Raw genomic sequence first — 27,618 nt, forward strand, 5'->3', positions numbered from 1 at the left:
AGTCAATAAAAGCAGTAGAAGTAGTTATTATACTTCCATTGATATGGTCGTAAACGACATAGGCAACGCTCAGCCTGTCGCCAAGGAAATGTTGCCTGAGGGATCACCTTCCCCTTGTTCGGGTTCTGCCTCCGCCTTAATCTGCTATGCTATCACATCATAGGCCTGGGACGTCATAGAGTACCGGTAATTTTGACGAGTGGGAATAGTAAATTCACGAAAGGCAACGATCTTTCTTGTTAGCATTTATTTCTGTTGATATTCCAACAATTTGCTGACACGTACTGACCGAGCCCAACGCTGTTTAGCTTTGGTCTTCTTGCAAGTACCGGTGCACTTAGTACGTCAAGCCTAGTGGCCTCTGGTTGGCTAGCATAGTGAAATTTCATAGCGTAAATCCAGCACTGTTCTTTTTTTTTCACGTCAGCACCTCCGAGCTACTCTTGATGTTCTTGCTTCCGGGCACCGCCATCTTCAATCCACCTCCTGAAAAGCAGCTTCTCGAGCACACCGGTCGGCGCCTCGCATGCGATGAAGGCCACGAATGACAGCAGGAAAGACCAGACGAGTACGGCAAAGGCGAGTGTGAGCTGCAAAGAATTTTGAGAGGTTTCGCGCCGCACGTTACGTACACCTAGCAGAGAATTACGGTTTACCTTACTTAGAAAATACTGCCCAAGTAGTTGGTACAGCCACTGTGCACAGTACATATTAAAGAGCATTATAAGAGCACTGCGTGGGCCTGACTTCAGTGCTCCGGCCCAAAGCCCCTCCGTTCACGTGCCATCGCCGCTTTAGCTAAATAGCGCCAACCATTGATGTGCGCCCCGGTTCCCGGTTCCCCCAGTTGTTCCGATTCCTATATTTCCAATTCCTAAATTTTCAGTTGTTGCACGCTCGCACCTCACTATTAACATGGTTGCGCTCTTTTGGGTGTATATTGGCCCGACAGAAATAATCGTCAATCTGCCTTGCTTACGTTTCCTTTCTCAGAAAACGACCAACCGCTCCCCTAGAGGAAAGTGAGGGTAAGCGAAGCTTGTAATCGAACTCACAGGTAACGGTGCCGGATTACTTCCGCCTCCCGCTACCTCTGCTCGGCATCTTTTCGTTGCTGTCGGATCGGCTGGGCTTGGGCGGCTCCAATGGATGGATCGGCGCGCCGACGGTGAGGCCTTCCACAGGCCACTTATAGCCGCCACTCATCGAAGGCTGCCTGTTCTTCGGCTGCCTGTTCTTCCCGTACCATCCGTTTTCGGAGATTGAACGGAAGCAACATGAAGCTGGCTCAGCACGTGCGACACCCTCTCTTGCCCCTTCTTTCCCTGGCGTTAGCGGATCGGCTCTGATTGGTAGAGCACGTGGCGTGGGCGCGCGCTTTTGCAGCTGAAATCCTTGCTAATGATTCTCGCTCCGGCGCTGGCGCAACTGTCAACTCAACAAACCGCCCTTTCGCACAGCTGCTCTGCTCTTGGAGCAACTGGATTTGTGTGCGTGCCTGTGTGTGACCGCAGCAAACTTGTGAGCCTATACAAGCTTTGCTTGAAAACTCGGCACTCACTACTTTCTTGTCGAGAATGATGTGTCACGCGGATAAGCTCACGCCGTTTGTGACTTGGACGTGCCGGGCTCACAGAGGTAAAAAAAGGTAATGCGGGCAAGACAGGCGATGATTATTGTTGTGGGATAAGCCCCAAAGGCGTATATTTTTTATGAGCGCTCTATGCAGCAGTGACGCCGCCCCCGGTTAAAACCATAAACCGCGACTACGTAAATTCTGCTTGACGCCGGAAGCTGAGCGGATGAGCATAAGTTGCCGGTACTTAACCTGGTGGGCGAAAACGTGTTTGGAAGTAATTTACCCGGCCTAAGCCCGGGCCAGTGGCTTTATGCGCTGGCCCGGCCCGGGCCTGCACTTGAATTACCTGGTGTGGTCGGAGCACGCCCAAAAAATGTTGTAGTACACGCCTTAAAATGTTGTAGCTTAGATGGCATATCGAATGAGATTGTAATGCCACCGAAGTGACAATAAAACATTGCAATGACATTTCAGTCTTACGCATGCGCTTGTCGTCTTTTCCTAAATGTAAATTTCAGTGTGGAGGATGCCAACATGCATGCAGTGCTTCCGGTAGGGCACTCTCTGTGGAACTAATAGAATGCCTGTTCCGAATTCCCATATACCGTGCTCTTATATTCCAATGTGATAATCCAGATGTCCTAAGACGTATATGCCCAATGGGCATGCCTTCTGAGAGAAAAAAACTTTTACTTTAAATTGCATTCTGCAACCCTTGCCGTTAGGTTCAGATTGAGCAAAGGGGTTGTTTCGTATCACTTTAAACCAAATCTCGGTTGTGTTCTAAACGCTGAAACTATTGACCATTCTTGTGTATTCTTCACAGACGCCGTGTTCCTTGGGAACAACTTGAAAAGCACACTTACATAATATACAGACATTACGTCATATTATATATGTTTTCTACCATTTAAGGACCCTGGCAGTTCTCAGCAGCAGCTACCGTCAGAAAAGTCGCGTAAGGTACGCAAGGAAGTCTGCTAAAAAAGCGCAATAAAATTAGCATAGAGTAATTATTGATTCGGTAGAGATACAAGCAGTCATAGAGGCATAACGTAATCAAGGAAAACAGACCACATAGGTAAATACCCTGGAAGATGTCTACAGAAACTACACAGCTACCTTAAATCTAAACAAGAAAAGTAGGAAGATACCTATAAAGAAAGGGGTCAGACGAGGAGACACAATCTCTCCAATGCCATTCGCCACGTGCTTGGAAGAAACATTCAAGCTATTAAACTGTGAAGGCTTAGAAGTAACGATCAACGGCGAATATCTCAGCAGCCTTTGGTTTGCAGATGACATTGCCGTGTTTAGCAATACCGGATACGAGTTACAACAAATGATTGAGGACCTTAACACACATAGTGTAAGAGTGGGTTTGACGATTACTATGCAGAAGACAAAGATAATGATGAATAGCCGAGCATGAGAACAAGAGTTCAGGATTGCTAGTCAGCCCCTAGAGCCTGCGAAGTAATACGTTCACCTAGGTCAGTTAATTACAGGGCACCCTCATCATGAGAAAGAAATTTCCAGAAAAATAAAATTGGCTTGGTTAGCATACGGTAGACATTGCCAGCTCCTGACTGGAATCTTACAATATCATTAAAAAGGAACGTGTATAATCAGTGCATTTTACCGGCGCTGACACATGGGGCAGATACTTAGAGATTGACAAAGAAGCTTCAGAGCAAGTTAAGGACCGCACAAAGAGCGATGGTTCGAACAATGCTAGGCATAACCTTGAGACACAGAAAAGAGCAGTTTGGATCAGAGAGCAAACGGGTATAGCCGATATTCTAATTGACATTAGGAGAAAAAACTGGCGCTGGGTAGGTCATCTAACGCGCAGGTTTGATAACTGTTGGGTGATTAGGGTTACAGAATGGGTACCAAGAGAAGGGAAGCGCAGCAGAGGACGGCAGAAGATTAGGGGGTGCGATGAAATGAAATTTGCGGGTACTAGTGGAAATCGGTTGGCGCAGGGTAGGGGTAATTGGAGATCGCAGGGAGAGGCCTTCGTCCTGCAGTAGACATGGAATATATTGATGATGGTGATGTATTACCAAAGTACTTTTGACAACAGCCTCCCGAGCCTCTCCCTCTCTTATCGGCTTATGGCATCATGCAGTTATCTAAATTGTGTGATTTCCGCCTTTTACAATTATGTAAATCACGTATTAAACATGAGATATAATTATTATTCAACAGTGGGCACCTTTACACCTTTACTTATTGCTGCCATATAAGGTATAACGAATACTGGTATGTGCCGTGCTCACATTTCGCTTAAAACATATTTCATTATATTTTTGGGGACCATTGCATTCCTTATACCCATATTTCTTGACTTTGTATTAAAACATGACGTTCACTATTATCGTATTCCCTTTATTTTGTGCCAGTATTGCATTGTGTGACATTTTTATGATTGTGTTGCTTTGTAAAAGATATTTCGCTTGTGTCCGCACCAATTCTTTAGTGCGTACCACACTAGCGACGTATACAGTAAAAAAAAGGGAGCACCGTGAAGTCGCTACATGTATAGTCGCTTTTTCACCACGTCACCTCACGCATCTATGTTCAACTATATATCTGCGACTTAGACTCCTACGTTTGCCACATACCTCAAAAGCATTGCATTAGTTATTTCAGTTTTTTTAAGTGCCGACCTCCACCTTATTTCGTCTATGTGTCACTTCGGTCACAGCCATTCACTTTCCTTGGCCATCTTATTTACTCATTCCTTAGCACGCGAACCGAGACCACGTTCGGGCAATGCAGGATATTCCCATGTTGACGAGTGCCAAACCTGTAGGGAGCTTTGTGGGCCCGTGTTCGTACTTCCCCTGCTTCATGCGCAATTTCGTGGAAGTCACCCAAAGTCTTCCGGCGCTCAGCGAGGCAAATGGTTCATTTTCCTAGAGCCCAAAACAAGCAAACGCCTTCTCTATGTTTACCTCGACACCATCTATTTTGGCACATTTCAACCCATCGGCTCCTACTGAAGTCCGCACTTGCGCCAGTGTTAATAGAATCGTCGCCATTTCATCTCGGCATGGTCAAGGGCATGGCCGTGTGATTCCATACGCAGGTCATTTGATTTCTGTAGCCTCGCGGAAATATTCGCCCAAGCATTGAGATTGCCCTGTACTTAACTGGGCATTTGCGAAATTTGGTCCTAAATTGTACGGTCGGCCATTTACAGTGACTGAAGACCACCACACGCTGTCCTGGCTTTCTTCCCTAAAGGATCCTGCAGGACGCCTTGATCGCTGAGCTCTGCGATATCGGGAATGTTCTTACACGGTGGCCCACAAGTACCGTGGTTCACACCAAGATATCAACTGTCTGTCACGCCTTCCCAACGCTCCCCGGATAGTTTTGCGACTTACTCTGCTACTCCATTTCTCTTCTCACTGCCTACTTTCGCTGACCTCACCACCCAGATGCGCCACGACAAATTACGGAACGACACGCGTGACGTCATGAACGGGCTCGCGTTTGCGACGACCTAATCTTCGCTTCAAATGTTCGTCCTCCTGGAAGGCACTTTATATCGGCGCTGCATGCACGCCTAGTGGTTCTGAGCTGCTGTTTGTCATCCCCCGCTATCTGCGTGCCGATGTTCTAGATACCTAATGTGCACACTCCGAGTCACCTCGGGGCCTCCCGCGCGTGCAACAGTGTGTTGCGCCGCTTCTTCTGGTCCAGCCTACGCCGATTTCTCGCAGCCGCATCGCTACATGCGGATTATGCTAGCGCCGGAAAAAGCCTCCTCTGCTTTCGGTTCGTCGCCTTCAACCTATAGACTATTCATAACTATTCTTTCACATTGGCTTGGAGCTGCTTGGACCTTTTGTAATATCTACTTCCAGCGTCAAATGCATTGCCGTCTCCACCAATTACGTGACTTGGTATGCGATCACCAAAGCTATTACTACATCTTGCGCAACAGACGTAGCCGAGTTCCTTCTCAATGGCATCCGTCATATTGGTGCTTTACGTCAACTACATACAAACCACGGACAGTATCTTAAACCATGAAATGGTTTTGGCTGCAGTTCTCAGCGACGCTCATGTGACTCAGAAAAAGCCAGAGCCGTTATGCGGGTGCTCAAGTGAGAACATTGGGAAAGTTGTGAGAAAAAAAGATCATCCAGCCAATGACTCAACATTTAAAAAAATGCGGTCTCTGGCCCCCAATCCTTTATACAGGACCGCGTTACATGCCCTAGTTAGTGCCCGAACAGGCAGACAGACACACAGACAGACAAAAGAACTTTGACGAGGTCCTGAGAAGTGCCGCACATACTCTGCCCAAAGAACTATTGCTTCCGAGTTATTTGTAATGAACGTCACAATACCACTCAAGCTGTAACTTCTAGTACGCTAATGTACTGCGATTTCGAATAGCTACGTTCGAATGGCAGAGACAGGGCACCACAAACTTCCTTTTCATCTTTTGGCACTTACACAGGGTTGCCCGTGCCCGCTGGAGCGTCATCGATGCGTGTGTTCCGCGCTACGGGTTTTCAGTCGACTCGACAGATGACGCGACACTGTGTGGCAACTCCTGCCTGTGGCGACGTCTTCAGGCGGCTTTCTTCTAGCTTGGCGGCGTCCATACGGACCAGTGCACAGCATGGCGGGGCGTGGTGTAGTGTGGTGGGGTGCGCCGTTGCGAAAATGCACTGCACCCATTTTAAGTTTGTGGTTATTATCATGTCCAACCAATATGCTTTGCCGGTTGCCGTTTCATCCTTGCATTTACTTTCGATTATGGGCGAGCCATCATTATTTTCTGCAGAGATGCGTACGACTTACACTGTTGCTGTGCCACCAAACACAAGCGCACTACTGCCTATCAACCGGAGACGAACAGTCGTACTGAGTGTTTTAGTCGCAAAATTAAGGATAGGCTTTCAACATATATCTTCCCGACGCGACCGTTACTGGGACAGTAGGCTTCTCCGCGACAAATTCGCGTAGAATTTTTTGCGCCTCGACAAAGCTGGGTAGTGACCATTTTATTCATTCTATGGCCGTAATCCCATGTTGCATTTCGACACCGTCCTGCATATCACTGAAGATACTCAGTTGGAATACGACCACCACATCATTGCCCGAGCCGGACAATCACGTCAAGTTGCGCATTGTCACCTTGCTATTTCCTAGAGCAAGCTGAAGAGCGAGTACTTGAGTCGCCACCATGACGCCAACTTCCTTCCCGAGGACCGTGTCCTTCCACGATCTACGACCCACCGCGTCGTCCTATCGAAAAAGGCACTGTCGCGCTATGCCAGCCCTTAGCGGGTCCTCCGCCAGGTGACAGACGTAACCTACGAAATGTCCTTTCTCGCGACTGCTACTTTCTATTGCCGACCGCCCACTGACATTGTCCATGTTGGCCACTTAGAACGCCATCTGTCTTCGTCCACATAGGGCATACCGGAAAAAGTGCTCCCGTTCAGGAGGCACATATGTTACAGCGCTGCGCGCAAGGCTAAAGAAGGAGAGTGTAAGGTCGCTCTGATTGTTCGTGTTCTTAAGTGTCACGAATCGGCCACGTGCTGTGTGTATAGAGAGGGGGTGCCCTTCTCTCCCCCCATGTCAGCGGGGCAACCGTTTCTGAGTTATGTGGGGTCACGGACCGCGCGGTGTTGGGTGACACGTCGCGGCAGGCGCCAGGAGGGCGAGTGCCGATTCCGGGAAGTCGGTACTGTGCGCACGGTGTTGGCAGTCCGCCGACGGTCACACGAGTCCACACAGACCAGTCTTGAAAGGGACCGCTGTACACGGTATCGTGGGTCTGGCGCCCGAGTACCTGACTAAGTGGAGGCGCCGCCGCGGTTAAGAAGGGCTTAGCAACCTTGACCCCGTGCCGCATATACGGAGCAAGGATCTATTCTGCTACGCGTCCAGAACGCAATCGCCAGCCTTGTTCGTGGGTACGACTGCCTGTGTGGTGTCGAAGGCCAGCTTACAGTGCACGCTGTAGGGGTGCGGTGCACACGTGAAGAGTGCATTCGGAAGGCGGCGTCTTGTAAACACGCCTTCGGAGAACTTTGTCTTGTAGACAATAAGTAGGACAAGGAGGGCCACCCGTCTCCCACACGGCCAAACTTTGAGTACATCGGCACTACGTGGTGTTGATGCCCCTGCTTCCGCGACATTTGCGGCCTAGACGCCGTTGGGATTTGAGGCGGTCTAGCGATAACTTGGTCGGCCCTGGCGGGCTTTGCTGAGCCCATCACTAACTACGTAGAAATGAGAGGGCAACGGAGTTTTAAGGAAAAAGGAAAAGAGCTTTGTTTTCCAATATGTTTATTTTTAAGAGTAAGCCCATCCCTGTGGGTTGTGGCTTAACAAACGGTTGACTCTGATTGGCAACTGAACCTGTGGGACGGGCTAACGGCCCTACCGCCTTCTTTTTCTTTGTGTACTTGGGCTATAAAAATGGGGACGACTTGCTGTCCCTCAGACTTGGCTGAAATCTGGATTGCTGATAGATCAGTGTGCCTCCGTACTATGCACGTGAAAATGAGTCTGGGCTCTAACAGTCATTGAGACAGTCGAAGAGTGAGACTTTGTTTCTCAATTGTTCAAATTTGTAATGTATTTGTTTTACCTGCCATGTATACAGAAAAGTTTACATAAAAATATTTCTTGCACACCTGATCCCATCGTTTCCTGCCTGTATTTGATCAACAACTGCCGATCATAGTCCGAGAAGCTTCAAGTTTCAACGGGGAAGCGAGGACAGAGAACGAACGAAACATTACGGAGAGCAAGAGAATGTGCCTGAATAGGAACATGTTATCCACCTGCTCGAACAACCGTACTCTGTTATCTCGAACAACCGTACTCTGTTATATAACGTGTAAACAGATTTCCATGTTGCTTTGCTCATTTTGTTAGAATATGTACTCACAGAAAAACGACTGATAAATGCACGTTTATTATTGCGAAAATAGAAGTTGAGAACGCTCAACTCTAGCTGAAACCATCTTCTGCATACAAATGTGGTGTAGTTCTGTGGGTATTTTTATTGGTCTAATGTGCGAACGCTGATCGCCCTAATTATACGTAGCTGAGCTGTGTGTATGTCCGTCCGTACGTCTGTTTGTCTGTGTGTGTGCGCGTTTAGTGTGTTCCATGCGTGAGTGTGTGCGTGCGCGTGTGTGGGCCTGCACGGGAAGCTGAATACTGTGGCAATTTGAATGTGTCGTCCGTAAATGTTCTTTCATTTGTTGGATATATTCTCACACAAACAGTGTGAAGAAAAGGGGTTAACCAAGGGGCCCGATATTTGTTAATCACTGCATAAAAAGCCAACAAACAAAGACACCAAGGACAACACAGGGGAAATAAGTTGTACTAATTGAAGTAAAGAAATTATAAATTCATGGGATTGACGGTCGATGTATAACAACTTGACGCATGTGGGCAACGATCCGACGTCTTCACATTACGTGCGATGCTCTACCAATTGAGCTGCCGCGCCGCCGACTTTTCATGCTCTTTCCGGGGTATTTTTCTGTTAGTGCGAGAAATAACCCTGGGATTGTTAGCCAGCACCACCACTCACAGAACATGGCGGCGGATGTGGAACATCATTTCTGCCGCAGGCTTCACGAGTATGTGATTTTTTCGGGTGAAGGACACTGGTCAATAAAGCCACACGTGCTATCTGAAATCATCAATGTTGCCGGATTTCAGGCCCTCGTTAAGAACGAGAAAAGAGGGCGTTAACCGAGGGGCCAGATTTTTATTAATCATCTCATAAGAAGCCAACAAACAAGGACATCAAGCACAACACAGGAGAAACTACTTGTACAAACTAATTGCAATAAATATTATAAATTAATGGAAATAAGCTTGCATTAAAAAAAAATTTGCCGCAGGTCGGCAAAGATCCCACGTCTTCGCATTATGCGTGCGATGCTCCACCCATTGAGCAACCACTGTGCCGCATTTCCATCCACTGGCTGGGGTATTTATGTGTTACTACTATAACAAACCCTGCGAGTGTTATCTTGCGCAACCACTCGCAAACCTTGGCGGCGGATGTGGAACATCCTTTCTGCCGCACCTCTTTCATTACATTACGAGGGTCTCGGATCCAGCAACTGATGCATTCAGGGAGCACGTGTGGGTTTATTGACCAGTTGCCTTCACCCAAAAAGATCACGTGCTCGTGACGCCTGCGAAGGAAGGGGTGTTCCACATCCACCGCCAATGTTTGTGAGTGATGGCGCTGGCTAGCACCCCCAGGATTACTTCGAGTAGTAGCACATAAATACCCCAGAAAGTGGATGGGAAGACGGCGCCGTGGTAGCTCAATTGGTAGAGCTTGGCACGCGTAATGCAATTAAGTGGGATTATTCCGCCCCTGGGGGAAGTTGTCTTTTATACACTTTCAATTCCATAATTTATAATTTCTTTATTTCAACCCGTCAGTAAAATTATTCTCCCCGGTGTTGTCCTTGGTGTCCTCGTCTGATGGCTTCTTATCACACAAACAACGTGTGACACCGCAAGAGCAACGTAACTCTTACAATTCACCGAGGCTTCGTTGGCAGACTAGGCTGATAAGCGCAATCTGCTATTACAGCTTGAAATTTCGCACTTTGCGCTTGATCTGCAGTGTTAAAAACAACGGCATCTATATGTGTAGGTTTTAAAGCGAAAGCTTTACTGGCCGCGAACTTGCGAGTTCGCCATGGCGGTGCTCCGAGGAGGCACATGACGTCACAACGCGCGCCTCGCCACGGATATTTCTCTCTCTCTCGCTCCCTAGTCACTACTGCGCAAGCGTCACCAGTAGCACCGAGCCACAGGTGTTCCGCCGCTGCGCAGCGCCGCGCCTTTCCGAGACGGCGTTTGGTATGACGTCACACGAGTTCCTCGGCGTTGCGCTCGCCTCCGCTCGCTTCGCCAGCTGCGGCGCATGCCTGATAACATGTCGGAGGATTGAGAAGGAGAGCTCGCGTACGCCGCTACCACAGTTGAGGCGGCAGTATGGACGGCGACAATTCTGATAAACAGGAGGAGGCCTGAAATCGATATCGGAACAAGATGAAGAGGAAATGAATCGCACAGGAAACAGACGAACAGCGCGCCGCACGACTGGCTAAGCGCCGCAACATAGCAAGACATACAGACTAACCTGGACTTGCAATTAAGATAAACCAAGGCTAAATATGCTATGCCTTAGCTTTCGCTACGTATATCCTGGCATATCCAAGCTAAGCCACTACCAATTTTAATGCGAGAACGTTAGTGGTCGCGAACTAGCGATTTCGCCGTGGCGGTGCTCCGAGGAGGCACATGACGTCACAACGCGTGCATTGCCATGGATATTTCTCTGTCTCTCAATCCCTAGTCTCTACTACGCATGTGCCACTAGTAGCTCTGAGCCACAGGTGTTCCGCAGCTGCGCCGAGCCTTTTCGCTGCCGCCTTTTCTTTCTAATTGCTTTCGAGCAGTAGCCAGCCTCGTGTAGCGCTGAAAAAAGTTTATAGAAAAAGTGCAACAGTTTTACCATAGTCGCTTTTCACAGAGCCTGCGTGCTCATGGCGATATATGTCTTGTCGACTGTATATTCCGTCGGCCATCCGCTAGTTGCCTAGTATGTCTGGCATGTGCAATAAAGTGAGCCAATGATGAAAACATTTGGTGCTAAAACGTGGTTCTTTACGTACAGAGAATCACATCCATTTCAGCGATGTTTCTGAGAGACTGAAAAATTTTAAAGGGGATACAGCCGTACAGAAAGTCGTATTTCTTGAAGGCGGCTTGCAATGATTGCTTACATTGTGAGGAACTATGTCTATGATGACTTAGTTGACAATTTTTGAAGGTAAACTGAAATGACAGCTTCACTACTATCAATGTAGCGCAGCATTGTTCTATAAAGAAGCAGTTTAATAAAAGGAAAATGACACACCCACCTAATCGTGGATGGCTCATTCTCCCTTTATTAATTAGTTCCCTCCACCTTGCGAGTTTCCGCAGAACTATTAAATAATGAAGCAAAACACTAAATTTACGAAGCGCAACCTACCTGATTAAATGCCGAAAAGTAGACTCGTTCTCTGGATGAGTGCATCATGAGTTCGAGAAACAGCCAGTGGATGAGGTACACGCCGTACGAAAGCCTGCTCAATGGGAAAAATGCTTTCCAGGACAAGAACTTGTTCAGAGTTCCTAAAGAGAAGCAGGGTTTGTTTCAGTTTTGGGCATGTGTACAAAATGCGAACCAAGAAATGTAGCTGGCTTTAAAAAGAGATGACATCTATGCAGCACTTGCCATCACCATGCTGTTTCTCGCTGGCGCTAGTTTCTTCTAATAAATAACAAATAGACACCAGGGCAACCTTACCTCCGCGGCCCGCAGCACACATTAGTACGGTCCAGGCGAGAAAGAAAGACCACAGTATCCTGTCGAAGAATGCCAGAAACAGATCCGTGCCTTCCGACGTGGGACTGTGGCTCGAGTACCAGATAAACTTCACATAAACGCAGAATAGCACACAACAAACCGATGCACACCAGCCAGCCAGCTGAAGAGTCTGAAATGTATTAAAAGGGTTGGAAAACTCAGCCGTAGATAACAGCCGCGCACTAAGCAGCGCGCGAATCGTTGCAGGACGAAATTCCGACGCGCCACCGACGCGCGTCGAGCTGGTCGTCCAATTAGTGCAATTAGTGCGTCCTCAAGTTACCACCGCCAACTTGAGTACGCACTAACCTCCTGCGCGATATTAACGCAACAGCGTGAATGGCCCCGTGTCGGTGAAAATCAGCCGTCGATCTGCCCCGTTCAGAGTGAACCGTCCTTCAGCAAAAAAAAAAAAATATATCGCTCCGAATCACGAATACCCAGTCACACAAGCCTCCTGCATAGCGCAAGGACGTTACTGATCCAATTGAATTTCTGCAAGTAAAATACCTACAAAAAATCGTAAACTATAACTTACGCTCAGACAACAGACAAGAAAGCGTCGGATTGTAATGGAATACACGATAAAACATATCTTTGTTAACGAAAAGTCAAACATGAACCCCTTATCTAGCATTTTTCCCATTCATTGAGGGAGGCGCCAAGCTTCGTTCCTTGCAACAACACAATCCAGATGGCGCCCGTCTCCGCGCATTCGAGGCCTACGCCTGGGGTCAGGTTTCTACGGAAAAGCTAGCCTTCGGGCACAGCGTTCGCCGACATCGTTTCCCGGTAAACATTACGGTTGCATAAGGTGCAGTTGCTGGGAAGCGGTAGAAGCAGTCACGGATCCTTGAATGCTATCGCGTTCCACTCCTAAGAGGAAGCTTTAGCTCCGGAGCTCCCATCTAAATACATGTAAAAGGAGCGCTCGTTTTTTTTTTTGGCAACCACTGCACCAGATTTGACGAGGTTTGCTGCATTTCAATTAAAAATTAAAATCTGGTGACTGTTGGTTTCCAATTCTTTATTTAGGTCATCAAATTCTTATTAAAACTTTACAAAAATCGAACATTTTCAGGAAATGAAGCTATCATGCATACACTTCTCCACCTCAGCAAGGAAACAGGATATCACAATTCTTTATATTGCATCTGATAGTGCATCTAAAGAGGAAAAAATCCATGTGTTGCACACGAATCTACAAAAAATTGGTAATAGGAAAATCCCGCTTTTGCAGAGTCCCTGTAAACAACGTAATAAATTCCCGCAAGATATAAATCTACATATCGAATTTGTCCGCTTTGAATGATATAGCGAATGCTGTTTACTGAACTACGATATCTGTTCTTGACGCAGAGCTATTAATTTAGAAACTTTGTGTGTCTATTCACCACTCAAATATTCTAAAATTCACTCAAATATTCTAAAGAAAGTTGTACGTACAAGATACTGACAGAAGCAACAACTTCATGAAAAAACCATGCATACTTGGTGGACTCATGGCGTTTGCATAAATGGCATAATGCGGTCGCACATCGCACAGACTTGTTTGAACAAGTGTTCTCAAGAACTCTTTGCCCTGATCTTTCACAAAAACAAATATAGTTACCATCTGCTTTAGCAATAAGTGGCATAAACCTGATCCGACCCTTATGACTGAACGAAAGAAATTGTTTTGACTTCTCCGTTACGAAGTCGAACCTCGCACATACTCTGCAAAAAATTCTGCGTGCCGTTTGCGCATTTACTTGTGACACGCACAGTACTTGCAGAAGGTAAAATAAATTTACAGCAAAGCATTACATGTTGTTGCGTGAGCAAACATGGATGGGTTGTGTCCGCCCCACTTTCGCGTTTGCTCGGGCACGCGCTCAGCTTCCAAAAGCTCGTGTGTGTGTGTGTGTTTCGACGGTGCGCCAGTGAGACGCCCAAGTATTTTGCGGATCCAACAGTCCACTGAATATTTTGAAAGGTTTCCGGAGACATTCCCCAGCTTCCTTGCCAGGACCCTAAGCATTCCTTCCAGTTTATTGCACTACCGGTCTCTGTACAAGATTATTTCTTGACTTGAACAACCCGTTGGATATTTTCCTAGTAAGTGTAGAATGTCGGCAACGCGGTCAGCATAAAAACGAATCTTTGCTTCGATTGAAAAAAGAAAATCATGAAAAGCAGAGGAAAAAAAGATGTTTTCTTTTATTTCTTTTCTCCCCGCATTCCCCCTCTCCCGCTTTTGTCCCCTCGTCTTGGGAACGAAGCTCACAGACGTCGGACGACAGCGCTCATTACCTCTGAGGTCTCTCCCTTTAAAATCAGCCGCCAGCGAAAACACACGCACGTGACGTCACTGCACTAACCCTTCAAATCTAACATGCCGACGATGACGAAGCCGCCTTTGACGAAAATAGCTCCTCCTATCGAAACGTTGGCCAGCCTTTCTGAGGCACCTTATCCTTGTTTACAAACTTTATACTACAGTGCGCTATTCCATCTGTCAGCCCCTTTCTTGATTTTGCGCCTCTATGTCTGAAATATTGATGGGGGCTTCAAATGTTTCCTTCTGTGCATCGTCCGTGCCAAATGCATCAATGGCAAATGAGCATCCGGCTGAGAGCGGCGATCTAAGTGCGCCTCCTTGCGGCGTCGGTGGGCTCTGCAAAGTGCCCTCAAAATAATTTTCTACTTGCGTATTTGTCCTATCAAGGATGGATAGGACTCGACAACTGCTTTCTCTATTCTTTTCTCATCCTGTGTGACTTCGTCTTGGTATCCAATTTATTTTATTTCATATCGTGCAGCGTACATATTTTCGTCTCATGGAGCACATTTCATAGCCGGTTCTCCCAAACATATTTGCTCAGCACTCGCGTGAATTACGGAGCCGTGATGCTTCTCTATTGTCTCTCTAGGTTGCCTCCCACGTTCCTTAAATTGTCGCTAAAGTTCTGGGGCTGGCCCCTCTCAATTTGAAGAAGGAAGTCTGGTTTGGATTAGAGGGTGTTTTATTTCGGTTTTTGCTCTTACATAACAGGTATGTTAATTCTGTAGCGTTTATCTAAATTCATTCTAAACATATTCCCTCATTGCAAAGTGCATTTGTGGTCTCCGGGAAGTACTTTTTCTATGTTATTCGCTTCGTTTGCACTAAGTATTTCATCCGTAAGTAGTCCATCATTCAGGTTCCCCGTTTCCCGATTAAACTTCGTTTTCTTTCTTTTTTCGCCTACAGTTAAAACCTCTAGGCTCTGGTCCTTAAAATAAACATTTGTTACGCCATAATCCTTTCAATGCCTTCGTAGATGTTTTTAGGGAACCATAGGGCAGCAAATACAATAGCGAGTGGCAGGTCAGCTGCAAATGAGACGCCAGAAGATCTTCCTCAGTTCTCCTCTTCAGCTAATCACGTGCTGGCTTCGCAGTGATTTAAAAATATCCGCACTTGAAGCATGACACGCAGGTTCTTATTTATGTGAAAATGCAGACAGGGGTGTCTCATACGTTAAGGCGACTTTGAAACACGCTTCCTCTCGGCATAATGGGCTGACAGCTCAAGGAACCGGAATTTAGACCACTCACTGATAGCGAGGTGTCATCAGATACAGAGGCGACATTTCGTAAAAAAGGCAACATTGACTTTAGAAGAAACAATAGAACATACATTCCCGCATTCCAGTCGGGTGCGTGTATCAGATGTTTCGGACACATACTCTTGCCGTTTTTCACGCGGATACTGTTATTGAGACTGTCAGCACTCCATTGTTAGTGGGGAGTCATCGTCATGTCAACGTTATCTTCTTTTATTATTATTTTAATAAAGTTTATCTATCTATCTATCTATGTTCAATCATCCTTGACGTGACAACCACGTCGTTTCGGTCGTGGTTGTCGTTTTGCTGTCGGAAACGCTTCCGCTTGAAGGACATTGCACAGAATTCCAGCAGTTTCGGGCAACGTCGGGCGCGTTGAAGGGAGACAAGAAAGCCCCTGCTGTCGCAGTAAATAATTTATGAGCCAGGACTCGTTGCTATAGTGATACCTTTAGTTTGTCTGCTCACCTTCGAGATTTAAGATTGTAAATTATCTTATTCATTACCAAACAAAATTGTGCGTCGATGAAAAATTTTGATCACCACCGGCCAACGACCACCACAAAAGCGGGCGAAAGAGCGAAAGACAGCTATTCGCTTTAGGTTTCCATGCTTTACCTGTGCCGCTCTCATCAGCAGAAAAATGCGGGCACCTCGCATCATTGGTAAGAACTCCGCATTCGTTACAGCTTTGATGCTCAACCATCGCGAACCCAAAAGTAAATTCAGAAACGTACCTTGGAAATCTTGCGTTCCGCGACGTCTACTACGATGAGACACGTCATACAGCCGCTAAAGTAGCATACAGCGTGATAAAAAGGTCGGATGTAGTATGCATTAAGCGTGCTGATCATTCGCCTGCAAGAAACGTCAAAAAATAAATGACACGTGCTTACGGCGGGAAGATAGTTGCAATTGAGTGTTAAATTAAAAATCTCAGCGAACAAGTTCTGCCGAAATGCACAATGTCGCAGAACTTTAGCGAAATAAAGAGCAGACCTCAGTGCAATGCAGGAACGGACCAGTTTGTCAAAGTTCTGGATCTCAGCGAGCTCTGGCAACGTCCTCAGATGAATAAACTAATGGTATGAAGCTCTGAAATTCAACCGTCGATATGCCTCCAGTTTCATTCGCTGAACCCGATTCGCTCTTAGGTTATCATCATTCCACAGTTACCTCATAGCCTGCCGAAGAACAAATAGCGACCTCGCCAAACCATCCATGCCTTCCTTCTTTTATTACAGCGAAAGTTCTACTACGTCATGTATCGCACGGCGTAACCAAACCAAGATGTTTGTCATAAGTTAAACCTGGAATCTATTTTAAAGGGCGGGTCTAACTCAAGGAATTATTTTCTTGAAGATTCCTATGATGCGAAGAGCCTCAATGTCGACGTGAATTTTAAGCTTAATATTTCTGAAAACAGTACCTTGCACAAATCATAGCGCTTTTTTTACAGAAAAACCCAATTTGTTTAACAGGGGACGATCCGTTTCTCGTAAAGAACGGTGGCGTAGCACTGAAATTTGTCAGTTCACGATTTAACGAAAGCCTGTTTGCCTTTTCAATTGATGTCGACGACCTTAATTATTTCTTATCACATAATTCACTACTACAATGCCTTGATGAATGTATTGATTAATAGGGCCTTTCAAATTTCCAGACTCAGTCTGGCATCAGTGTCAGTAGCTCTTTAGAATTATGTCGTTTTTATTTACCGTGGACGTACAATTATTTGGATGGTAAACCCCACCTTCAAAAATAAGGCATTTGCCTTAGTTGATCCATTTCTGCCATAACAATTGATTGTTTTATTAGTAAGAACTCACAGATCTGTTTCGGATGCGTTCATTAACACTAGCGTATAGCTGTTTTTAGATGTGTTCTCAACATTTATTTTTTTTCATTATCTTTGATAGTCTGATCCTTCGAATGTTCTGGACACAGTGCATACGCGTGTTACACCATTAGAATTAACCCATGCATTTTCTGAGAAAGGTGTAATAACGTTTGTTCACTTTACGCTATTGGCGTTGCGTGACGTTGACGCTACATGGGCGTTAATGTTGCACTAAAGCCGTTGCTTCTGGATGAACTACCCACGTAGAAATGAGATACTTTCATTTACCGCCGCCTACGGCAAACTTACTAAATATCGTGCTGTTAGTTCAAATTATTAAATTACCGATGAAAATCCTGCGAGCACAAGACGATCGACAGCTTCCTTGGGCAATCTGGAAGGTTAACTACGGCAGGTTACCCAACTCTTCTAGAATTCTCTGTTGCTGAAGGCCTGTTCGTGTTTTTTTGTCTGTTGTAGCGTAAAACCAAATGAAGTAGCTGTAAATGCGTAAAAAAGTGCAGTAATTCTGTGCATGCAGGGAATCGCACTTAACTTGGAAAAAAAGTCCCCGCAGCGTGCAAACGTCAATGCTCTTTTTCTGCCTCGAAAAAATTAGGCAACGTGTGCAATATCATCTTCCCTGTATCTCGGCTCGAGCTGCGGTGCCTTATCAAACACCAGAATTTCGTTACAGAATTCGTTCTTAACGTAGTGTATCATATTCCTATGTCCTGTGGTGAATATTACAGTGGACCGACACGCCAGAGCGTAAATGGAAGTCTTTAAAGCACATGGACATTGTAAACCGCGCAAAACAGGGATCGCTTTCAGACCAGTGCAACACGATTCCATTCGATGCAGCCCAGGATTCACAGAATCTGGTGTCATCGCAGAACGCAGAGAACGTATTATGGGGTGTTAGTCGAAGAGGAAAAATTTAATATGTAAAGAATATATATATATATATATATATATATATATATATATATATATATATATATATATATATGTTGCAATGTTTTCGGAAAACAAAATAAGTTGTTAGACATTCAGCATTCTGGTATCTCTTCTGCCCCTCCTAGTGTTTGGGAACTTTTTTATTGAAACTCCCAAGAGAGGAGCGTGGTTGATGGATGGTGCTGTCAGATGGTGGTCCATATAGAGAGCAAAAATAGACATTGAAAAATCAATGATATGCACTTCTCCACCACACGAGTCTAGTAGACGGATTGGATCTCCAAGTTTGCTGGAGCGCATACGAAAGGGTTTCAAAAAGTCCCCCAGTCGGTTAGACGCTCTTTTTTTTTGGCGAAGACTCAGTGCAATTACATTGGATCCAGCTTATGCAGGTGTTTTCAGAAGGAACGCAAAAGGTGGCAATTCATTCATTTGTTAGGCTTGCGATTTTTCGCTTTTCCATGGGCCCATTTTTTACGCTTTAGCGTAGTTCTTAGCCATGCACAGTAGCAACACAGATTTTTGCATTACTTGGGCTAGTGCTGGACAGGCATGGCCATGCATTCCATTCAGAGCGATCTCGGTGAACTGATGGACCTCTTCATTAGTGTCTTTGTAATGAAGCGGACGCGCTTCATGTTTCCGATAGCAGCTCGGAGACGACGACGACAACCCGTGCTGTGATTTGCAAGATAACTTTTCATTGATGACCGTATTATTATTTTCATTCCTCCTCTATTGCCTCATTTATATATTATAGATAATTATTTTTTTTCCTCTTCATAGCATGACAGTCTACTGAACCCTTCCGATTTTTCCTCGCCTAAATTTATGTAACAAAATTATAGATTTTTTACCTCCATTTTCTGAACACATAGGCAAAGTCTGCCCGACTCTTGGCCAATCCCAGCAAGTGGGTAAGCGCCAAACCCACCAAGGACATCATCATCATCATGAACTAGGGCTGTTCGCTGCTGCTAGGCTGCTGTTGATCTGGTGCTTCTCATATTTAATTAAACACCATTACATTTGGTGGACCCGGCCATCTTTTGCGGGACCGGAGAACATGACGTCGAAGACTGGCTGTCCTCCTACGAACGTGTAAGCGCTTACAATAAGTGGGACGACCAGTATATACTGAATAACGTCATATTTTACCTTGCTGACGTCACAAATTTATTGTTTAAGAATCACGAATCTGGCATTTCAAGTTGGTCCACATTCAAGACACATTTCACCGAAGTGTTTGGCCGCCCCACTGTCCAGAAGCTACGCGCCGAACAGCGTCTATGCCAGCGAACACAGCAGCCGGGCGAAACTTTCACCAGCTATATTGAGGACATCTTGGATCTTTACAGCCGGGTTAATTAATGATGGTGGAGGACGGGAAGATCAACCTTATTCTGAAGGGTATTGAGAACGACGCGCTTCAAATGCTGCTGGCCAAGAGTCCAACCAATGTTGCCCTACTCTTCAACCTGTGTGAGAGGTTCATCGAATTGCACCGCCAACGTAACATCGCCTGCCAAAACGGCCCACAGGCTTATTCAGTCTCGGACATTGGACTTGCCGCTGGCCATACTGATCCTTCTGCTCCTCGTTCTTCAGCTCCAGGATTTCATTCGCGAGGAAGTGGCCCGCCCGCTTTCGCTTCTCCCTCCCACCCAGACGCCTGCCCTAACACTGTCCTTAGCCCTGCAACAAGCCATCCGTGCCCAAATATCTGACGCACTTGCCCCCGTTAACCCGCCAGCTCCTGTGACGGCACCGCTCTCCTATGTTGACTACCTGCCACTTTTCGCATATCCGATGGCACCACTCTCTCGTGCCGGCTACCCGTCGTGAGTCACACCTCCGCCGCTCAACTATGCTGCCGATGTCGACCGGCCACCCCCACCGTCATATTCCGTCCCAGTACCAAGGCACCGGGATCCCTCTGCTCCCATTCAACGACAGTCACCCCAGCTACTTCGTCGAGCCGACACGTGGCGCACGCCAGGAAACAGGCCTATTCGCTTCGCCTGTGGTATTGCAGGTCACGTTGTGCGCTTTTGTCGTCGTAAAATGTCCTCGCCGCGTGACGCATTAAACCGGTTTGCCAACGTGTCACAAAATTCCGTCGAAATACGCTGCTAAGATGCCGCTGACTCGCGGCTCAGACCGATCGATCGCGACCGCCGTTCAGACAGTCACCATTCTCCTTCTCCACGTCGACAGTTGCTGTCGCCTATGCGTCGCCGGCCACCTACTGCCGAGGCAAACTGATTAGCGCAGTTCCGGAGGCAAGAACTGCAAGCTCATCGAACTTTCTAAGGCTTCAATTTTCACTGCAGAATGGCACTGACGTCCATCTCGAGGGTGCGTCCGGCCAAGCGCTTATCGATACCGGGGCTGCCGTTTCCGTCATCCATGAAAATCTTTGTCCCAAGCGGAAAAAATTCACGACCTCTCCATTTGGCATTGCACTCTGCACTGCCAGCGCGCAACACATTCATCCTACAGCTGTATGCACAGCCCGTGTAGTCCTCCAAGACGTTTCGTAATTCATCGAGTCTTTTGTGTTGCCATCCTGTTCTCTTGATCGCATGCTCGGGTGGGACTTCCTGTCACGTCAAATTGCCATCATCGATTGTTCTCGCGTGCAAGTGGCCCTTTCACCGCTATGTGACTCGCCATCGGTCGGCGCCGACCTCAGTGTTCGCAAAGTGTTCGTTGTTGATGATATTGATATACCTTTGGAGACGTCTGTGCTTGTGACTTCTCGTGCTAGACTCAACTGTGGCGTTTAGGCCATCTGACATGCTTGCTCACCGCAAGGACTTATTTTTCCCGTTTGCCATCCTCTCTGTTAGGTCTGTCTCGGCTTTGATACCCATCTGTAATCCACACCGGTATCCAGAGACCATATTGCGGGGTGAGACCTTAAGAGTCGCGCAAGCTGTCTCATGTATTGAAGACCTTGACGTTCACGATAGCGCCACCCATTTACATCTGGATGCCATAACTTTCGTCTCATCAACATCGCCTTCAGCACTTTTCGACAACGCCATCGCTGCAGACATTTCACCATCTCATCGCACTAAACTTCTCACTCTACTGAACGAGTTCGTTTCTTTATTAGACTGCAAGGAACCATCCTTGGGTCGCACGACAAGTCTCTCTCTTGCTATCGACACTGGTTACCAAGCCCCCTTGCGACGGTGTGCGCATCGCGTTTCCACAGAAGAGCGCCGAGTTATCACGGAACAAATGGATGACATGCTGCAACAGGGCATCGTTCAGCCTTCTCAAATTCCTTGGTCGCCACCTGTCGTTCTAGTCGGCAAACAAGATGGCACCATTAGGTCTTGTATAGATTATCGCTGCGTAAATAGGATTAAAAGAAAAGACGTCTACACAATACCTCGGAACAACGATGCCCTTGACTGTCTGCAAGGTGCCGAATACTTCTCGTCTCTATATCTCCGCTCTGGCTATTGGCAGGTTCCCATGGCTGACGCTCACCGCCCAAAGAGAGCTTTAATCACTCCCGATGGCCTGTACGAGTTTAACGTTCAGCCTTTCAGGCTTTACAATGCTCCCACTACATTCGAGCGAATGATTGATACCATTTTTAGCGGACATTAGTGGAAGACTTGTTTATGTTGCCTGGATGGCATAGTTGTTTTCTCGAAGGATTTTCAGACACATCTCACCTTTCTACATTACATCCTGAGCTGCCTCACTTCAGCTGGCCTGCAGCTCAACCGCAAGAAATGCCGTTTCTCAGCCCGAAATTAACTGTTTTGGGTCACGTTGTCTCGAAATACGGCATCCTTCCTGATTCCGACAAGCTTCGCGTAGTTGCCGAGTTTCGAAGCCCACACCTATGAAGGCCCAGCCAAGTTTTATAGGCTTCTACTCTTGTTTTTCACGCTTCATGAAGAACTTCGCCTTTATTATCCCACCCTTGACGATGCTACTTACCGCAAGCAAATGAATATACATGCGGTCATCAGCATGCGATGAAGCCTTTGACAAGTTACGCAAGCTGCTGAGTTCGCCCCCCTTCTTCGCCATTAAGACCCAACTGCGTCGAAAGAGGTCATACCGACGCCAGTGGTGTCGTCCGTAGTGCAGTCTTGGCCCAACAGAGAGCCACGAATGAAGAATACGTCGTGGCTTATGCCAACCATATCCTTACAAAAGCTGACAATAATTACGCCATTGAGAAGGAATGCTTATTCATCATTTGGTTATTGGGCAAGTTTCGTCCTTGCCTCTGCGGCCGTCCTTTCAGCATCATCACTGAGCGTCACGCCATTTGTTGTTCTCCTCCTTGAAAGACCCATCGGGCCGCCTCGGCCATTGGGCGCTTCACCTGTAGGTATATGTCATTCGTGTCGTATACCGCTCTGGCGGAAAGTATTCCGATCTCAGACCCGTCACTATTGACCACTATTGACATGCCCTTCGAGCAATGCAAAGATCCATCGCTTGCCCTGCTGCTCGACTACTTCCGCTCCATCGGTCGTTCCTTAAACGAGGGCGCTACGCCGTCAAGCAGACCACTATACCTAGCGACACAACACCCTCTACCACCGCAACTCCGTGCCTGACGGTCGGAAATGGCTTCTGGCTATCCCTCGTTATATGCGCTCCGATATGTGCGCATACTTCCATGCTGACCCTCAAAGCGCCCACGGCAGCGTCCTAAAAATCTTCACAATGTTGCGTCAACACTATTACTGGTGCGGAATGTGCCGATTCGTGCAGCAGTACGTTCGACCATGCTCCGCCCGCCAACAAAGCAAAAGTCCACCACTCTACCTAACTGGCCCACTCCAGCCGCTACCGTGCCCTGCTCGACCGTTCGACCGCTTAGGCATCGACCTCTATGGCCCGCTCCCATACAGCTGATGTGGAAACCGTTGGATTATTGTTGGTGTCGATCATCTGACACACTACGCCGGGACCACGACTCTTCCCGCCGCGACCACGCGCTACATTGCGATGTTCTTTCTTCGCAACTTTTCCCTTCGCCACGGTGCTCCTCGAGAACTACTCAGCGATAAGGATCGTGTCTCCTTGTCAGGAGCGCTACAGTCTCTCTCCTTCGATAGTGCCAGCTCATTCGCCGGAAGCCGACCGCGTATCACCCCCAAACGAACGGTCTCACGGAGCGCTTCAACCGAACACTCGATCACATGTTGATGATGTACGACTCATCCGACCACACCAATTGCGACACCGTACTCCCGCTCGTTACTTTCGCTTATAACACCGCGACACAAGCCACCCCCGGCTTCTCACCTTTATTTCTCTCTGATTGGCGTGAGCCTTCGTGTTCTCTGGATACTATCCTGCCCTACCGCCCTGACGCTTCCGAGTGCACGACTATATCAGAAGTCGCCCGATACGCTGAAGATTGACGCCAGCTGGCTCGTTCGTTGACCAGCGAGGATCAGGGGCGTCATAAGACAACACGCGACAGTCATCAGGCCACACCCACCTTTTCTGCTGGTTCCCTCGCATGGCTATGGGTACCACCTCACATGCCCGGCCTTTCTTCTAAACTACTTGTCACATGCCTGGCCTTTCTTCTAAACTACTTGCACAGTACCATGGTCCGTACCGGATCATCGATGCCTCCTCCTCTGTGAAGTATATCATTGAGCCCATCATACCAGCGCCTGACCTTCGTTGTCGAGGTCGCGAGACAGTGCATGTTAGCCGGCTGAAGCCTTATTTCGGCGCCGTCGTCCCTGCTCCCTGAGTCGCCAGGATGGCTCACACCCAGGACCAATGTAATGAAGCGGACGCGCCTCGTATTTCCGTTAACAGGTCGGAGACGACGACCGGTGCTGTTATTTGCGAGAGAGCTCGGGCTGTTCGCTGCTGCTAGGCTGCTGTTGATCTGGTGCTTCCCAGCTTTAAGTAAACACCATTACATCTAATTTATTAGACAATTCAACTGTACAGGAACACCTGAATAGGCCAACACAATCAACAAAGTTTATAGCAATGCGAAGGAACTCACTGACTCCTTGCGTAACATTTCGGCGTAAGGCTGACAAAGATGTGGATATCTTGAGCGGGCGCTGAAACTTGCGAGGACAAATATAGGAAATGTTAGAGTATTACATTGTTACATTCTGTAGACTTACAGCGAGAGTAGATAACATTACTACACCAGCTGTCAGTTAAATTATCTTGATTAAGCGATTTAAAGTTACAAAACCTAGCAACAAGCAATATTTGTTTCCTATGAAAAATTGTAGTGGGAATAGGCTTCTCTGTCTGCACCTACATTGAATACAAGATGTGTTTAATCACCAAGAATAAGCAGTCGGTGCTTGAAATGCGCGATCAGGAAATATTGAATACATGTGATGAGCTCACAAAAAATGATAACAGTGAAGTTAGCACTTACTTAAAAAGCTTTAAATAATAGTTTTTGACTATGCAAAGGACGTATATCTAGACGCGTATCGATTCCTGTAGTTTCGATGATATAGTGTATAAACACATTTAAGGGAGCTCTCAAACAGCAATTAGGGTACCGCCACCTTTTCTTAGATACATTGCGGTTAGCACGGGAACTGATCAAAATCAATATATCACTGCACAGTAAGGTTTCAGATAGCTTAACAATTGAGTAACAAGAGAAACCAAAGTTTGCGATCTGTTCGGCTGTCTCGGTGCATAACGCTTAGCGTCCTGATAGTTAGATATCGAAATTACACACTTTGCCTAACTTTAGTGATCTCAGTAGATTGGGGTATATCTTCGAGCACATCACCACGCAACACCTTGAGAAGGCAACCCATCGGCCACACAAGCAGGTCATCCGGGCACTTGCAAGCACCGTCGTCAACAACCGCGTGAAAAAAAAAAGAATGCGTGCATTCTTTGGCCGCATCGGAACGAGCAAAAGTCACTGTCAGATTTGTGGTGATGCGTTGGGTGTGCAGGCGCGGTCCTACCTCGGCTCGTTGCAGTGGAATTCCCGCTCGAACTGAGACGACAATTACTCTTTGCCGAGAAAGCATTCAATCCTTGTGAGGAGTGAAATAAAAACACGTTCGCCTCCCGTTCTTAGACCGCTTCGCTCAGGAATGATATGGCTTCGAGCGCGTCTTGAAGGATTTTAAACGGACCTGTGAATTGGCTGTGACGGTTACTGCAGCGTGGAGGGCAGGTGCGAAATGGGGAGCCATGTGTGAAGCGAGAATGCGGTGAGGTAATTTATGTAATAGCTTTTATTTAATTATTGTGTTACAAAGAGAGCTGCACGTATGCCTAAGCCATTCGTCCTTGCTTCGCAACACTCACAGCAACGACGAATATGCAATTACGGCTAGAATAGGTAATGCCATAAGTACTATTCAAAATATTTCCAAATTATCTGCGGCAAGGAGTCATCTCTATATTTTATAACAAATAATTGCGTCGAAGTACTCACGAAAAATTCGGGAAGGGAAGGATAGCGAATGGTAACACATTCAGTCTGGCCACGGTCCATGTTGCGATGGCACAGCCTAGGAGAGAAAGCATGGCTAAAGCTGCCAGAGCCGCATGCTTCCGTCTGGAAAAAAAAGTTGACGTTTGGCCGGTTGCATGATGCACAAGGTTCGCGGAATGTCTACCGTCAATGATCAAGCGGATGACGTCAACCTTCCGTGAATTATCGTTGCACGCGGCTACTTAGTCCGTCACTAATTTATACTGGGCAGCGTGCATGGCCATAATTTTACTTCAATTTCACGTTATGCTTCAGAATATAATTGACAGTGCAGTTCGCCGTGCGTAAAAGACGTTGTCATTAAGTGATGTGTTCGTTCTCTTCTGTCATGAATGCTGTAAGTCGAGTGCGTGTTATCTTTTTTTTTCTTTTTCTAATTTAAAGATAGTGAGATAGTGATGCTCGATCGTTGCATTAAACGTCCAAGATTCACCCAGTTGACTATGAGTAACCCTCTTGTAAGAGACGATCGAGACTAATTTATTTTGGGAACCTGTAATTTCCTAAGATCAAATAAATGAAAGTAAACGAGTGTTTCTCTCATTTCGCCCAGACGATTGCGGCCCCGCCGCAGCTACGAATCACCCACGCAACCTCGTGCTAAGACACAGAATAGCATAGCAACGCCGCTGTCAGCCGCGGTATCTGAGTGGCTCTGACCTAGCTGTTTTGTGGTCGAGGTCGCCGGTTCGATGGCGGCACCGACGGCCGCTAGTTACATAGGGGCGAAATGCAAGAACACTCGCGTACCGTATGATAGGTCACGTTAAAGAGCCTAAGATCCTCGACATTATTTCGCATTTACTATCCCTCAAAATTTAATTATTTTTTTATGTTCACAGAGAAAGTACGGTTTAAAAGTCAATGAATCCACCAGGATCTTCCTGATCAGTCATAGTATTATTGAACAAACATTGAAAATATACATTTAGCTAGAAATTCAAACAGCTGCTTCAAACTTCAAACAAAACACGAGAATAAAAACTATTTTGGGTATGCCAGCTTACCCTCTGAAAGTCAGCAATGTCACAAGCGATACCAGGAAGAGTTGGAAGTCCGCCGATAAGAACCACGTATGGACTAATTTGTCCTAAAACATACAAACATACGCAATATTCTACTTAATGAAACAAAATATATTTTGGTTAATGAATAAACAAAATGATTCAATGTAAACGAAGGAGCCACAATATGCACACCGGCAATGCCATGTAAGCCTTAAGTACACATATATGTAATTATTTTCATGAGCTTTAGAGACTCGCGAGACGAAAAAATTTCGGCAGAAACCATTATAGGATGAATATCAATGTTAATGCGATTATCACTGATGTAATGTGACGACAAACCGCATTCCCACCACGGAAATGCATGAAGTATGAGCCGGCTGGGCAGCTCTCTCACGCTTCCCTCACCACGCACTGGGTAATGTGTGAAAGTCGTATGTGACGCGCACCTCAGTGCATAATCAGACAATACTGAGTACATGACTGAAATTCAATACGCCCAGACACGGAGAATTTTCAAAAGTGTGGAATAGGCAGAGGCGGCTTAAAACTCAGGAAGCAGCACCGCTGCAATCACTAGCAATGCAACGTTGTTCAAACTCAATAATAAACTACAAGCTTCACGCAGAGAGCTTCAACATGTCCCTTGGTGATCTGAAGAACATACCTTAACGATTCAATGCATTTG

The 27,618-nt window shown here is 46.7% G+C and overlaps 1 protein-coding gene across 1 annotated transcript in view; it reads right to left on the bottom strand.

The window, feature by feature from the left end:
• Nucleotides 1–375: 375 nt before the first annotated feature.
• Nucleotides 376–27,618, bottom strand: part of LOC139055518 (uncharacterized) — a 32,613-nt gene continuing 5,370 nt past the window's right edge. Inside the window, exons 3-7 of the mRNA XM_070533020.1 lie at nucleotides 26,931–27,013; nucleotides 25,864–25,986; nucleotides 16,357–16,477; nucleotides 11,652–11,794; nucleotides 376–590 (exon numbers count right to left, since the gene is read on the bottom strand). Of these exons, the coding sequence (XP_070389121.1) occupies nucleotides 11,786–11,794; nucleotides 16,357–16,477; nucleotides 25,864–25,986; nucleotides 26,931–27,013 (336 nt within the window). The 3' untranslated portion in view covers nucleotides 376–590; nucleotides 11,652–11,785. The remainder of the gene's footprint in view (nucleotides 591–11,651; nucleotides 11,795–16,356; nucleotides 16,478–25,863; nucleotides 25,987–26,930; nucleotides 27,014–27,618) is intronic.

This window comes from Dermacentor albipictus, chromosome 2 (genome assembly GCF_038994185.2).
Source record: "Dermacentor albipictus isolate Rhodes 1998 colony chromosome 2, USDA_Dalb.pri_finalv2, whole genome shotgun sequence".
NCBI lineage: Eukaryota > Metazoa > Arthropoda > Arachnida > Ixodida > Ixodidae > Dermacentor > Dermacentor albipictus.